A 13,714-nucleotide genomic window follows, 5' to 3' on the forward strand; every position below is an offset into this window, starting at 1 on the left:
ATTTGCTTGTCTATCTTCAGCCACCTGCGAGTCTAGTCATCTCCCAATCATCAGTAACTAAACAGCGTCTTCAGAACAATAAGAATGCCAATATCAACCCCTCACCTTCATTTCTTGGTGGCTCTGCAGAAGCATCTCAGCCTCAGCACTGTTGCTGGGGAGAGGCGAGGCATTCATGCGGCTCACGATGTCCTCGCACCACCTCTCCAGCTCCCGGAGGTCTGCCTGGAACTTGTGCAGCGTGTAGGAGAGGGTCAGCTTGTCCTTCCTGCCAAGAGACCGTTCACACAGCTGGGACCAAGCCTCCAGGACCTCCGACTGCTTCCTGAGGATTGGATCCTTCTTGGCTGGGTACTTCCTGGCCAGGTCGTGGGCATTTTTCTCGTGCTGTCTTATCTTCTTCTCGATGGCCGACATGTCCCTGATGATCGTTTCTTGCTTGCGCTGCAGCGTCTCCACCTGAGTCAAATCCTTTCCAGTGTCCTCATTGGCCAGGATCACGGCCTTCTCGCTGATGCGGTCCTTCGTGTCGTCCACGTCTCTATTGAATGCATGCGTCTCCAGGGCACCGCCCAGGTCTGCTCTGTACCTGTCGATGGCTCCCTTCAGTGCCTGCCACCTGTGGAGAACAAGGGTCATCAGGAAGTGCTGCATATCGAGTACATGAGCCAGGCAACTATTAAGAAATATTTACAATACTTGTAACTTGTGAGTTACTATATAGACAAAAATCTGCATAGTATGTATTCCTACTCTGATATGAAAGTGAAAGGTTCTTTACAGAAGGGAGACTTTAATGTATTTATGTGTTGTAAAATTTTTGGAAAATAAATGTCAACTCGATCATCGGTGTGACACAAGATGAACATTATAAACTCATTCTCACTTGTGGTTGAGCTCGTTCTTCCTCTGCTGCACGGCCTTGTTGTCGCTGCAGCCCTGCTTGATGATCTTGTCGGCCAGCTTGTTGATGTTGGTGAACCTTGCGTCATCCACACGCATGTCTGAGTCAACGTCATCCAGCTTGCGGTGCAGCGCCATGCAGTGCTCGTAGTCTTTCCCGAGGTCACCCACCTGCACCATCATCTCCTGTGGGGATGGAAGTAAAAGATGAGCTATGCAATATTCTACCTTATTTCAGTTATGCTGCTTAACAAAGTGGTCCTACTTCATACAAGCTAATCTGCAATTCTTAAGACTGGTGTGTATTCTTGCTGTGCCTCTCACCTTGTCTCTGATCCAAGCATCCACTTTCTCAATCTGGGTGTTGAACTCAAGGATATCCTGTGCTTCTTCAAGGCCGCGGGAGTGGCCCTCGGCATCCAGCACCAGGCGGGTCCAGCGCTCCACCAGGTGATCCAACTCATCCTTGATTTGTGCTGAGGACTTGTGCCGCTTGTTGATCAGCATGGCTCCTGGGGACAAGCATACAGGGGAGGAATTAAGAGAGCACATTTATCCTTCAAAGACAACAGAAAAATATCCACTCTAAGAATGGCTTTGAGGAATGAAGGAAGCAAGGGAAGTCCTTCATCATCACTACCTTCCACACAAATGCTGTCATTAGGTATTTAACAAACTGAGAAATTGAATGACCTTCAGTAAGTGTATGCAGAACAATGCCTGACTTAAAATTTACTTTTCCCAACAGTACTTCACAAAACTTCTGTCTGCATCCACAACAACTTCCACTCTTCTTGCATTTCCTTACCCTTGTCAGTTATTTCCTTGATGCTGCACTCATGGGCCTGGAGTTCAGCCATGAACGCCTGGTGCTTCTGCAGCTTCCGCACCTTGTCGTCAAAGCTTGTGACCTCTCCCTTGAGCTTGTCAGCATCCAGGTGGCTCGCCTTCTCGTCAATCCACATGTTGGCATCTCGAACATCCCGGATGAACTGGGCATAGAGGAGAGCATCCTCCAGCTGGTACTTGCGGACCCTGGGGGTAAAGCACATCGGGATTTCAATATATATAAAATTGTGAATTATTTTTCAAAGTAGAATCTATAGTGCCTTTGCTTCTAATAAGGGAGGTTGCAGGTTAGGGCTGGATACCTAACTGCTTTTCTAATTTTCTCCCCCAAGGAAAACTCTAACCGTTGGAGTCAGATTTCACACGTCAATAGTCTGATGTCCCTCGTAGACAAATGTGGCAGTGTGGAGTGTCTGGGGAGTGAAGGATGAGTATGAAAAATGTTTGGGCGATACTGAAACTAAAATCATGTAGGCAACTAGTTATGAGGCAGACTACTTGACAATCTCTCGTCTTAAATTCAACCATTTTCTGAAGTCTGGAACCCCAACTCTCCCTGGTGCAGCATACAGATAAACTCTTTGAATGAACAGATGCCACAACCCACAACTTACTTGCTGTTCTCCTTGACACGCTCGCGGCGCTTCACCACCTCGTCCACCCGCTTCTTGATGTGGGGAGAGTCAAAGTGGTTCTGCTCGATCAGCTTAGCGCCGTGGTTCTTGAGGGTGTCGAGCTTTTCATCCTGGGCCAGCACAAGCTTCTCAAAGGCATCGTGTTTCTTCACCTGCAAAGAGTAAAATCATTTCCGTCATTTGGTGAGGTGGCGGCCGAGTGGTCAGCTCGTTAGGATTCCAAGGCCATAAGGAATAACTGTTCCACCAAAAACTCCTGAAAATTCATGTCCCTCGGAAATAAATAAAAGGCATCGCTCAGGAATGATTGATTGATTGGACTAAAATCATGGTGCCGCAACTGCACTGGACCTATGGCACAGAATAAAATGACCTCGTATAAAATCATAAAATCTTAAAATTACAAAAACTTAAAAATCGCTCAGGAGAGGCTGGGCTCAGACAGTGAATTCAAAGTGCCACATGAAGGAATAAATCTTTGTATCTACATCATGCTTAACCCGGAAGCAGCGACGGGCCAAATTTGTGCCATGATATAAACCCCCCAAAATAGATGATACATAATCTGATCACAAATGCTTTGATATATATTATGAAATGGTTTGTGTGAGGGGTGATTTTTTCTCATTTTTCTCGCTTGGAGGGACCATTAAGAAACATGATCCCCGCTGTTACTGGGTTAAAGGTATTAGTAGCACTGAGAGGTTTTTACAAGTCACTAATGCAAAGAGAACAAAATATGCAAACAAATAGAAATTAACAAAACATTAAATTGGACGTCTCAACTTACAAAATTATCTAAACATTCAATAGAGGATAAGAAAAAACAATTCTGAAAGAGAAAAAAATCCTACCTGAGCATCGACTTGTTCAATGGTGGTGCCGAAGTCTGATGTGGAGAGGTAGGCCTCCTGGGAGCTGCTGATGGTGTCCAGCTGCTTGGCGTCTCTCAGGAAGAAGTGGAGGTCAATCAGCTGGTCGAGGTACACCTTCTTGTGTTGCCAGGCGGCGTGGAGCTGACTCCTCTCCTCAAGAACCTGGTGTGAGGATGGCAAAGATTCACCAACTGACAGACTGATCAAGTATAAGTTGGCAAAAAAGTTACTGATATATATATTTTTTTCTTTTTTACAACAAAGGAGACGGCTCAAGGGCAACAGAGAGGGGGGGGGAAGCCTGCTACTCTCCTCTCCCATAATAGACAAAAGTAAAGAGTAGCCAAAAGAGAGGTCAATTTCAGGTGGAGACACACACACATAACACCGTGAAGCCCCACCACTCACCTTGTTGACCCGCTCCTCCACCTCGGTGCTGGCGTAGTGCTGCTCCTCGATCATGGCACCGCCGGACTCCACCACCTTGCTGAACTCTTCCTCACGTGCCTCAATCTCCGCCTTGATGTGCTCGTGTTCCGTCTTGAGTCCCTGGGCGCTGGCGGCATCACTGACCTTCTCCTCGGCCTTCATTGTCGCCCGTAAGTCGCTGGACCAACTGATCAGGTCACGGGACTGCCGAGAGAGGTGAGTTTTATCCACTGTCCTGATCATCCGCTTCCTCACTCACTGTCTCATTCACTCATTACACTCCACTCAACATACTATTTTGAGTGTCACTGTTATTTCATTATATATTTACGAAGACGTCACTGTTCGTAAGGTAATGGTTGAGATGAACTATATACTCTCTCATTACTTACTTCCACATCCTCAATATCAGGATTAAATTAAGGGACAAGACACTGAACTATCAACTCTCCAATTACTTTTTATTTCCACACTCTCAATATTGGAATTTTATCATAATGAACTGCAGGATGATAGAAAACTCCATCCAAGGCAACACAACACTCACATGCGCCAGGAACCTCTGAAGGTCTGTGGCAGCGAGCAGCTCTTCCTTGCGCTTTGAGGCCTTCTCCTGCAGGGCGTTCCAGTTCTCCACCACGAGCGCTTGCTGCTCCGCGATGTGCTCAGCGTTGCTCCCGGGGTAGGCAGCTTGAAGGCGGGCAGAGTCATCCACCAAGACCTGAGGAGTGTTTGGATATCAGTGGGGAAATAATGTCTTAGGCTACAGAGGCTTAGAAATCAACGAAAACCTACCTACCTGTCTGTCTGTGTCTATCTGTCTGACTGTGTGTGTGTCTGTAATGGCCCAAAATGTGGATAAGGGCACTGTAGACCTTAAACTGTAGAGTATCCTTTGCTCGACACCAAGTATTCTCAGGGCCTAGGTTCGAATCCCACGCGTATTGTTGGGAAAAAGACCTGTTCTCCCAAACAGATTAATTTCTCATGTGCTTTGAGAACTACAAGTACTACCCATTATATATCCGTTTATCTGTCTGTGTGTGTGATCTCCCATGCAGTCAGGTAACAGTATCACACTACCTGAATGAAGCCTGAACAGGAACAATAACTATGTCTTCCCTTCCTTTCTTCTCGTGGATTCAAGCCATATTTAAATGCAAGATGTTCATACCTGCAGCTGAGCCTCGAGGGCCACCAGGTCATTCTCGAAGCCTTCATGTTTGCGGAGGAGCGACTGGACTGAGTGCACGTCGCGGCCCAGGTCCTCAGGGATGGACTTGAACTTCTCCTGGATCCTGGCCAGAGCCTCCGCAACATCACGGTTGAATCGGTGGATCTCTCCGGCTGCTTCGAGCTTCTGGTCACGGGCCTCAATGTGCTCCAAAAGGCTATTCCAGGCAGCCCTTGGTTTGCAGAGGACACACAAGAACATATTAATGACTATTCGTGACACTGAAGTTGGCAGACTGTTGCTATTAATTGATATTATAGGTAAAAGTTCTGCCGGTGTCTTAATGAATGGTTTACTGCTTGAAACTTAAGCTCTTTCACCAAACCAAGAAGAAGTGCAAAATACAAAATCAACACAAGTGAAAGGCAAAAACATGAACACAGAGACCTACAGCCTTACCGAACTTTTGTATGGTACGCTGTGACCTGGGTGGCGGGATCTTGAGTTTTAGAGGGAGATGCGCTTCCCTTACTGTTAGCAGGAGGACAGATGGAGGTTAATAAACACTTGCAAGGAACCCCGAAGTAACGTGGACAGCATGTTAGGGTGAGACCTTAACCAGTGACACTCAGAAAGTTAAACAAATATACAAACAGTTCACCCACACACCGATAACCATGAGATATAGAAGAACCACATCAAACAACCCAAAAGGTAACAATATCCAATCCTTAAGTCAAACTGTGATTACAATGAACTTGAGACTGGAACAAAAAATAATGTCTGCAATGAAATTAAATGTAGTAAAATAATTGCAAGATCTACGATTAAGGATTACGTCTGAATGCAAAGCAGCACATCTCTATCTTCATTCTTTGTGCTGTCATGTGGTGTTGAGAAGTGGTGTGGTATGGAGGTAAGGTGAGGTGTGGTATGAGGATATGGTGTGGTGTGGTATGGGGATATGGTGAGGTGTGGTATGAGGGTATGGTGTGTTAGGGTGTGCAGATGTGGTGTGGTATGGAGATATGGTGTGGTGTGGTATGGGGATATGGTGTGTTAGGGTGTGCAGATGTGGTGTGGTGTGTTGATATGGTGCTGGGTGGTATGGAGAAGTGATGTGGTTTGCAGATATGGTGTGCTGTGGAGATCTGGTGTGATTTGGTGTGGTGTGGTATGAGGATATGGTGTGTTAGGGTGTGCAGAAGTGGTGTGGTGTGGTGTGGTGTGTTGATATGGTGCTGGGTGGTATGGAGAAGTGATGTGGTTTGCAGATATGGTGTTGTGTGGTGTGGAAAGATAGAATGTGATATGAGTAACAGAACATGGTGTGGCAAGGTGTGGAAAGATGTGGTGTGCAGACATATGGTGTGGCAAGGTGTGGAAAGATGTGGTGTGCAGACATATGGTGTGGCAAGGTGTGGAAAGATGTGGCGTGCAATGTATCGGGAAATAACAATGCATATGAAGCAAAAACGCACCGAGTTCAAAACGTGATTGCATTAATTGTGTCCATGCAGACATTCTTCATGACATTTCTTTAAGTTCATACAAAAATATCGCCGAGGATAACTTCACGATATGGACAATGCAATGCTGAATTTTGAGTAATTTGAATGCATAACAAAACTGATAGAAAATCCGACGTGCATGCTACACTGTGCAGATCCATTCACTTAACAGATGACTATTAAAATCCAGCTACCGGCTATTTATACAAACTATCATGCACTGCAGTCACCGGAGAATTAGTGACAGGTTAAAGGTAATATTTATCCAGTTTTCAATGTCATTCTTTTAAGGTATATTAGAAGAGTTACTTTGGGTGACTTTAATTAATACAGTTTGGTAATTGAAGGAGCTGGTCATGCATCTCACAAACACTAGTCACGTGCTCTCTCAACATATCCAGTTTTCAATGTCATTCTTTTAAGGTATATTAGAAGAGTTACTTTGGGTGACTTTAATTAATACAGTTTGGTAATTGAAGGAACAAGTCATGCACCTCACAAACACTAGTCACGTGCTCTCTCAACATATCCAGTTTTCAATGTCCTCCTTTTTAGGCCAATTAGATGTGTTACTTTGGGTGACTTTAATTGATACAGTTTGGTAATTAAAGGAACAAGTCATGCACCTCACAAACACTAGTCACGTGCTCTCACAACATGCCATTAAAACCATGCAACAGGTGTCAAGACATGTGAAGATTTAATGCATTCAGAAATTTCAATCAAGAAAATTATAAATGTCAAGATGCGGTACTTACAATGATCCTTTAGCCAGCTTACTTTGGGACCAACTAAACTAAGGTTCTCCTACAGACATCCTCATCACTATTCTGATAGAAATCACATTTATGGCTTAATGGCATCTACTTCTCGGGTTGCTGTTACTTAACTGCTAAATTTTAAGTCTATCCTTTCTGTTACCTGGTCTTTAGGAGTCTCCAAACAACGTGTGGCTTTAAAACATGCATGGTGATTCAGTCTTGCTGTTTTGCACTGGTACAGTTAAAATATCAAGAACTATATGTGCTTTCTGCCTAACACTAAGCAACACTAGCAGCTCTAACCATCACTTGACTGATTGGTCTAACTCAGATGTAGTCCCTGCCACTGAACATGTCTGAGATGGTAAGACTTCAGTCAGCTATTACTTTACTAAAACCTGCAGCCCTTTACCTCAGCAATTCCTGCTTCCTCTCAATCTCGGACGAGTACGGGCTCTCGTTGGCGATGAGCTTCTTGGCCAGCTCATCACACTGCTTGAATCGCTCAGAGCCGGCCTCAACGCGGTGCTTAAAGTCATCAAACTTGGCCTGCAAAAGCTGTTCAGGAAAAATACTATTTACATTATGCTTCCATGGATGCAAAGAAATACAGAATCACCCCTTTGATGCCTTTCACAACACTACCAGTAAATTCATTTAAATGGATTTCAGTTTTGATGCACAAACATTTATGATGTCATGTGTGGCCAATTTGAAACTTTCAGCAACTGCCACATCCTGTCCAGTACAACTCTGTATTATCTTTAATGCCACTGACAAATATTTGCCAGGGTGCCCTGGAGGGCAAAAACAACAAGCTCCCTCTGCGCTGCCCCACTGACCAGGAGGTGCTCATAGTCGTGGCCAAAGTCCTCGGAGGTGGCCATCTGCATCTGCTCGGTGATCCACTTCTCCAGGTCCTCTGCCTCCCGGAAGTACTCGTGCCGGTACATGGAGGCCATCAGCTTCTGCCGCAGGTGTGCCGACAACTTCTGGAGGTCCTTCAGTTCCTGGTTCAGCATCTGCACACAACAGGACCATTACTGACAGCCCCTTACAAGTGTCACTGTGGCCACTTTCCAATTAGTTCTCAGATGCTTCTTAAAGACAAAGTAATCAGTCTTCAGACAGATCTTTACTTAATAACTACAACTGACAATTACTTTTCACCTGAAACAAATAGGATTAAACCTCTGAGCAAACTCTCAACAGTACATGAATAGGTCTCATCCAATTCACAACACTGAACGTTGAGACAAATACATCCACAAATGAGTAATAACATCGTGTACCAATTGTCTTTCTATATGTGGCACTTGGTACACTATGTTACTAAGTGCCTCAAATAGTTCCCTGCTTAACATCATACTCCAGGTGATAACTAGAGCAAGATAAAATAATTGAGAACCAGGGAACCTAACTGTAGAGTCTGTCCCATACCTGCTGGCGGTCCCTTATCATCTTTGACTCCGGGTGACTAGACTTTATCATGGACTCGGCCATCGTGCCCATCTCCTTCACGATGCCGCCGTAGGTGTCCATCTCAAGCTCCAAGGCCTGTCGGAAGAAGTGTGTCAAGAAGCCTCCAACGACTAAACTACAAAGAAAGCATGAAAATAGGAAAAAATGCATCTGTATATGAAGTACTAGAATCTTAACACGGTAGCAGTGACAGGCCAAATTTGTGGCTTACCGTGTACCAGTGACGGGCCAAAATTTTGCAATGATATAAACCCAAAAAAATAGATGATGCATAAACTGATCACAAATGCGTTGATATATACTCCGAAATGGTTTGCATGAGTGGTGATTTTTTCTTATTTTTCTCGCTTGGAGGGACCATTAAGAAACATGATCCCCGCAGCAACTGGGTTAATACTTTATCTTGATTGGCTAAATAATGCAAAGAATGTCTGGTTAATTAGAACAAAGATTAATTCAAATTCAGTAACTCAGGCTGTAGGGAAAGTTATGATAGTATGCTGAAGATAAAACCTCATGATGAAGCTTGGCCACACAGGGCGAGAGGGGACGAGAGGGGAGGAGAGGGGAGGAGAGGGGAGGAGAGGGGACGAAAGAGGAGGAGAGGGGAGGAGAGGTTTGCTTGAGGGGCCTGGATGGTATTCGGCACCAGCCCATCATGGCGCAGGCAAGTGTTTATAGTGGCGCCATCTTCTCTTGGTTAACAGCACAGCGATATCCATGACCCATTGTGGCCGCAAAAACTTGCCTTGTGTTTTGCGAGGAGCTTTCTTGCAACATCTTCATCCTTGCCATAGTCCTTGGTCTGCAGGATGTTTCTCTTCTCGTTCATCCAGGCCTCCACCTCCGTCACCTCGAAGAAGTACTGCTGGGCCTTCAGGTTGAGCTCCAGCTTCCGGTTCCTCTCGTTGGCCTCAGCCTGCAGGTCGTTCCAAGCCTCCTGGAGCTCATCACACCTCTTCTCAATCTGGAAGCAGTAACAGAGCTCAGCAAAGACCCCATCATTTTTTTATATATTTTTTTTACAATAAAGGATACAGCTCAAGGGCACACAAAAAAGCAAACAATAATAAATAAAAAAAAGCCTGCTACTCGCTGCTTCCAGAAAAGAATCCAAAGAAGTGGCCGAAAGAGAGGTCAATTTCGGGAGGAGAGGAGATGTGGTGGTGGTAGAGGATAGGAAAATAGGGTTATGTGTGGGGCTTGTGTGCATGTGTGTGTGTGCATAAATATATAAATGTGCACACCAATCCATTCGCACACGTGTCGGTACATTTGTGTGTCAACGGTGTATCGGTTCATTACCTGGCGTGGTCGTGGGCCCTGGCAGATACAGTGTGCGTGTTCGGTGCGGCGAGACAGAGAGTTGAAGGCCTGGGAGGGAAGGTGTTTAGTGTGTGTGGTAGAATCGTTAGTCTTCATGTACATCTTCATATCTATATTCTACCTCAACTTGTGTACATTTTGGTGGTGTTTATGGAAATGAAAAGTATATGGACGTTTAACCTTGTCAGTGTAATGATGGTAACTTTGCCAGATTGTCGTACTCAGCCGATTATATTTCCCGACTTCCTACCCCTAAGCTGTCTTCTGGGCTCCAATAACGAAACTAATCTATAAAAGAGTTAGATCGTGATGTTTCTTGGCAACAGTTAGGCGTCAGAAACCGGTAAATACTGTGCTCTGAGTACGATGACCTGGCAACGGTGAATGGTGGTAACATTGTATATTTTTCAGAGAGATCCAAGAAAAGTCGTTTACTTGGTCTGGTGATGGTGTGGTGTACATAGTGTAAGGGTAATGCTGAGAGGGTCGTACAAGACGGTGGCGTTTGGCATACGAGGAGGAGTGTGTGTGGTGCGGCAGCCAATGCACTGTGCGTCCACTATGCCTGTGGACACCCGACACCTGGGCAGACAGGCGGGGAGGAAGGAACGGTCAAACCAATGTCACTGTACCAAGCTCTTCAAGGTCAGCGACTTCACAAGCTCTGTAGCACACACTCTGGAAGCCTGTCGTCACTAAGCTAAAATGATCCTTACCAGAGCCTTCTCGGGGTGATGCTCTCCAACCAGCTTCTTCCCCTTGGCCAGCGTCTTGTTGATCTGTGGCTGGTGACCCTGAATCTCGGCCTTCAGCTTGACGTGCTTCTTGTTGAGGGTCTGAGCCTCGTGCAGGTTCTGGCCCAACACCTGAACAAGACAAGACACTTCATAACAAGCTCTACCACTGACATTAACTAACATTATAAGCTACAACACTAAGTATTTCAAAGATTATTTCCAAGTTTTCAAGCTAAAACAACAAAACCCCAATATGATTATGTATTTTGAGAGGAATGGCAAGACTTAACACCCTCAATTTTAACCCGGTAGCTGCAGGGATCATGTTTCTTAACCCGGTAGCAGCGACGGGCCAAATTTGTGGCTTTACCGTGTAGCAGCAACGGGCCAAATTTGTGGCTTTACCATGTAGCAGCAACGGGCCAAATTTGTGGCTTTACCATGTAGCAGCAACGGGCCAAATTTGTGCCATGATATAAACCCCCAAAAATAGATGATACATAATCTGATCACAAATGCTTTGATATATATTATGAAATGGTTTGTGTGCGTGATGATTTTTTCTCATTTTTCTCGCTTGGAGGGACCATTAAAAAACATGATCCCCGCTGCTACCAGGTTAAAGGCCCCTCTAAGCGAATTAATAAGAAAAAAATCATGGCCCCTCTAAGCGAATTAATGAGAAAAAATCATCACTCTCACAAACCACTTCATAATATATATCAACGCATTTGAGATCAGTTTATGCATCATCTATTTTTTGGGGGTTTATATCATGGCAAAAATGTGGCCTGTCGCTGGTACACGGTAAAGCCACAAATTTGGCCCGTCGCTGCTACTGGGTTATGAAGCTGCTATTCATTCTCCGTCTGCCAGCCCTTGATTCACCCCAGCACACTCCCTGACCAGATCCCAGAACACTCACGGTGGAGGTTGCCAGGGCCATGTGCTCCTTGATCCACTGCATCTCAGCATCCACCTCAAAGTTGAACTCATGCCACCTCAAGGACTCCTCAAGGGCCGCTCGCCGCCGTGCTGCCGGATCCTGGAAGAGCAACAATAAGGTCACCTACGTCCTCATCCTGACATATGTTATTATTATTAGGCGAAACAGGTAGAGAGGGAGGAGTGCAAATACTATAAGCTACCTTTTCAGGAGCCCCTAAACACCTGAGATAATGAGAAAGAGAAAATGAGAGAAAATGAAAGCAATGAGAGAGAATACGAAAGACAATACAAATGAAGGAACAGAGAAGTATGCCATAAAAAGCTCTAAAGGTACCAGCGCCCAGGAACGTACCTTCAGGTTGTTGAATCTGTCCTTGGCGGCCACGCAGGAAGCCTTGATGTTCGCTGCATCAAAGTGTCCGTCCTGCACCATCTGGTCGCCCGTGTTGTAGAGGTCGCTGATCTTGCGCTCCATTGTGTTCATGTCACTGTCCAGGTTGTTCTGCTTCTTCATGAGGTCCTTGCAGGAGTGGAGGTCTGAGCCGACATCCTTATTGTTGAGGGCAGACTCCAGGGCCTCCAGGTTCTTCTCCGTCTCCTCGAGGTCCTTGTTGTAGGTGTGCTGGTTGTTGGCCTGACGCAGCTTGGTCCCCTTGTCCTCGGTCTTGGAGCAGAGGTCCTTCCACTTCTGGTTGAGGTCGTCGAGGGTCTTCTTGATGTCCCGGGACTGGTAGTGCTTCATGCCGATCAGGTCCTGGCCGGTCTTGTTGAGGCGCCGCAGCTGCCCCTCGTTGGCGTGCAGCTCCCTCTCGAACGCCTCGTGCTTCTGGATCTTCCTCTCCAGGTTGGTGAGGTCTCGGTATGACTCGTCGTCCGCCATCTTCTTCTTGTCTCCCATCCACTTGTCGAAGTCGTCGGCGTCAGCCTTGAACTGCTGGTACGCCACGGACCCGTTCAACTCCTCGCGCCTGCTCTGGGCCCTCGCCTTCACCATGGCTCTCCTGTCGCGCACCTACGGGCAGTAACAGCAGAGGTCACACAGAGGAAAACTTGGATTCCCATTTGACATGACACCTTCCCTAACGATTCCTTATTAACAGCGGTCAGATTAGCCAAGCGCTGAAGAACTTGCCTGTTTTATATGAAGAAAATTAATGTTCCAAATATGTTTCTTCGTCTCCAAATCTCACTTTCCTCTCCCCAGAATTCTAATGTCCTCTATCTCCCAGCCAATTCCTTTCTAGCTCAGACTTTTTTCCTCTCTCCATCAAACTTCTGGTCCGTCTGCGCCCTCATCCCCTGTCCTTCTTCCCCCTAAGACTTCTAATCTCATATTTCTTAGACAATCCCTCTCTATCTTACCTTTTTTCCTCTCTCCATCAAACTTCTGGTCCGTCTGCGCCCTCATCCCCTGTCCTTCTTCCCCCTAAGACTTCTAATCTCATATTTCTTAGACAATCCTCTCTATCTTACAACCTTTTTTCCTCTCTCCATCAAACTTGTGGTCCATCTGCGCTCTCGTCCCCCGCCACTGCTTGTCCTTACCTGGTTCCTGCGCTCGTTGATGTATTTTGACTCGTAGTGTTCGGCAGTGATCAGTTTGTCGGCCATCTCGCTGAAGGTGCGGAGGCGCTCGTCCTGGGCCATCAGCGTGTTCTCAAAGTCATCGTGGCGCTTCAGGAGGGCTTCCACGTCATCCAGTGTGCCCTGAAAAGCGATAAAAAAAAGTGTCAGTGTTAATATTATGATGCAACAGATGTGGCGTTCAGTCAATGCAAAGCTACTGTGACAAAAAATGAAAGCAATGGTGTTATGTTTTCCAAGTAAATCTGTCTGCTATGGAAAGCTATTGGAAGCACTGCCAAACTACAGCTGAAAACTTATAAATCCACAACCCTCCGATGCAGCGTTCCTTCCAGTAACTATCCCTCACAGTTCTCAGGCATGAATTCAAATTTTACCCTTCTACACTACAGCTGAAAACTTATAAATCCTACAGCTGAAAACTTATAAATCCTACAGCTGAAAACTTATAAATCCTACAGCTGAAAACTTATAAATCCTACAGCTGAAAACTTATAAAT

At 45.7% G+C, this 13,714-nt stretch overlaps 1 protein-coding gene and 1 long non-coding RNA gene across 2 annotated transcripts in view; one reads left to right on the top strand and one right to left on the bottom strand.

The window, feature by feature from the left end:
* LOC126980574 (spectrin alpha chain-like) overlaps positions 1–13,714 on the bottom strand; it is a 56,453-nt gene that overhangs the window by 24,296 nt on the left and 18,443 nt on the right. The window contains exons 16-33 of the mRNA XM_050830648.1: positions 13,176–13,337; positions 11,983–12,642; positions 11,608–11,727; positions 10,662–10,811; positions 9,368–9,586; positions 8,578–8,694; positions 7,980–8,159; positions 7,550–7,695; positions 5,325–5,396; positions 4,866–5,097; positions 4,239–4,412; positions 3,671–3,895; positions 3,242–3,424; positions 2,367–2,539; positions 1,712–1,938; positions 1,228–1,415; positions 887–1,089; positions 106–619 (exon numbers count right to left, since the gene is read on the bottom strand). Of these exons, the coding sequence (XP_050686605.1) occupies positions 106–619; positions 887–1,089; positions 1,228–1,415; positions 1,712–1,938; positions 2,367–2,539; positions 3,242–3,424; positions 3,671–3,895; positions 4,239–4,412; positions 4,866–5,097; positions 5,325–5,396; positions 7,550–7,695; positions 7,980–8,159; positions 8,578–8,694; positions 9,368–9,586; positions 10,662–10,811; positions 11,608–11,727; positions 11,983–12,642; positions 13,176–13,337 (3,945 nt within the window). The remainder of the gene's footprint in view (positions 1–105; positions 620–886; positions 1,090–1,227; positions 1,416–1,711; positions 1,939–2,366; positions 2,540–3,241; positions 3,425–3,670; positions 3,896–4,238; positions 4,413–4,865; positions 5,098–5,324; positions 5,397–7,549; positions 7,696–7,979; positions 8,160–8,577; positions 8,695–9,367; positions 9,587–10,661; positions 10,812–11,607; positions 11,728–11,982; positions 12,643–13,175; positions 13,338–13,714) is intronic.
* LOC126980633 (uncharacterized) lies at positions 5,405–6,392 on the top strand. The gene is made up of 3 exons (XR_007733432.1): positions 5,405–5,791; positions 5,838–6,203; positions 6,244–6,392. It is a non-coding gene; the product is annotated as an uncharacterized LOC126980633 (long non-coding RNA).

This window comes from Eriocheir sinensis, chromosome 4 (assembly GCF_024679095.1).
Source record: "Eriocheir sinensis breed Jianghai 21 chromosome 4, ASM2467909v1, whole genome shotgun sequence".
NCBI classification, from domain to species: domain Eukaryota; kingdom Metazoa; phylum Arthropoda; class Malacostraca; order Decapoda; family Varunidae; genus Eriocheir; species Eriocheir sinensis.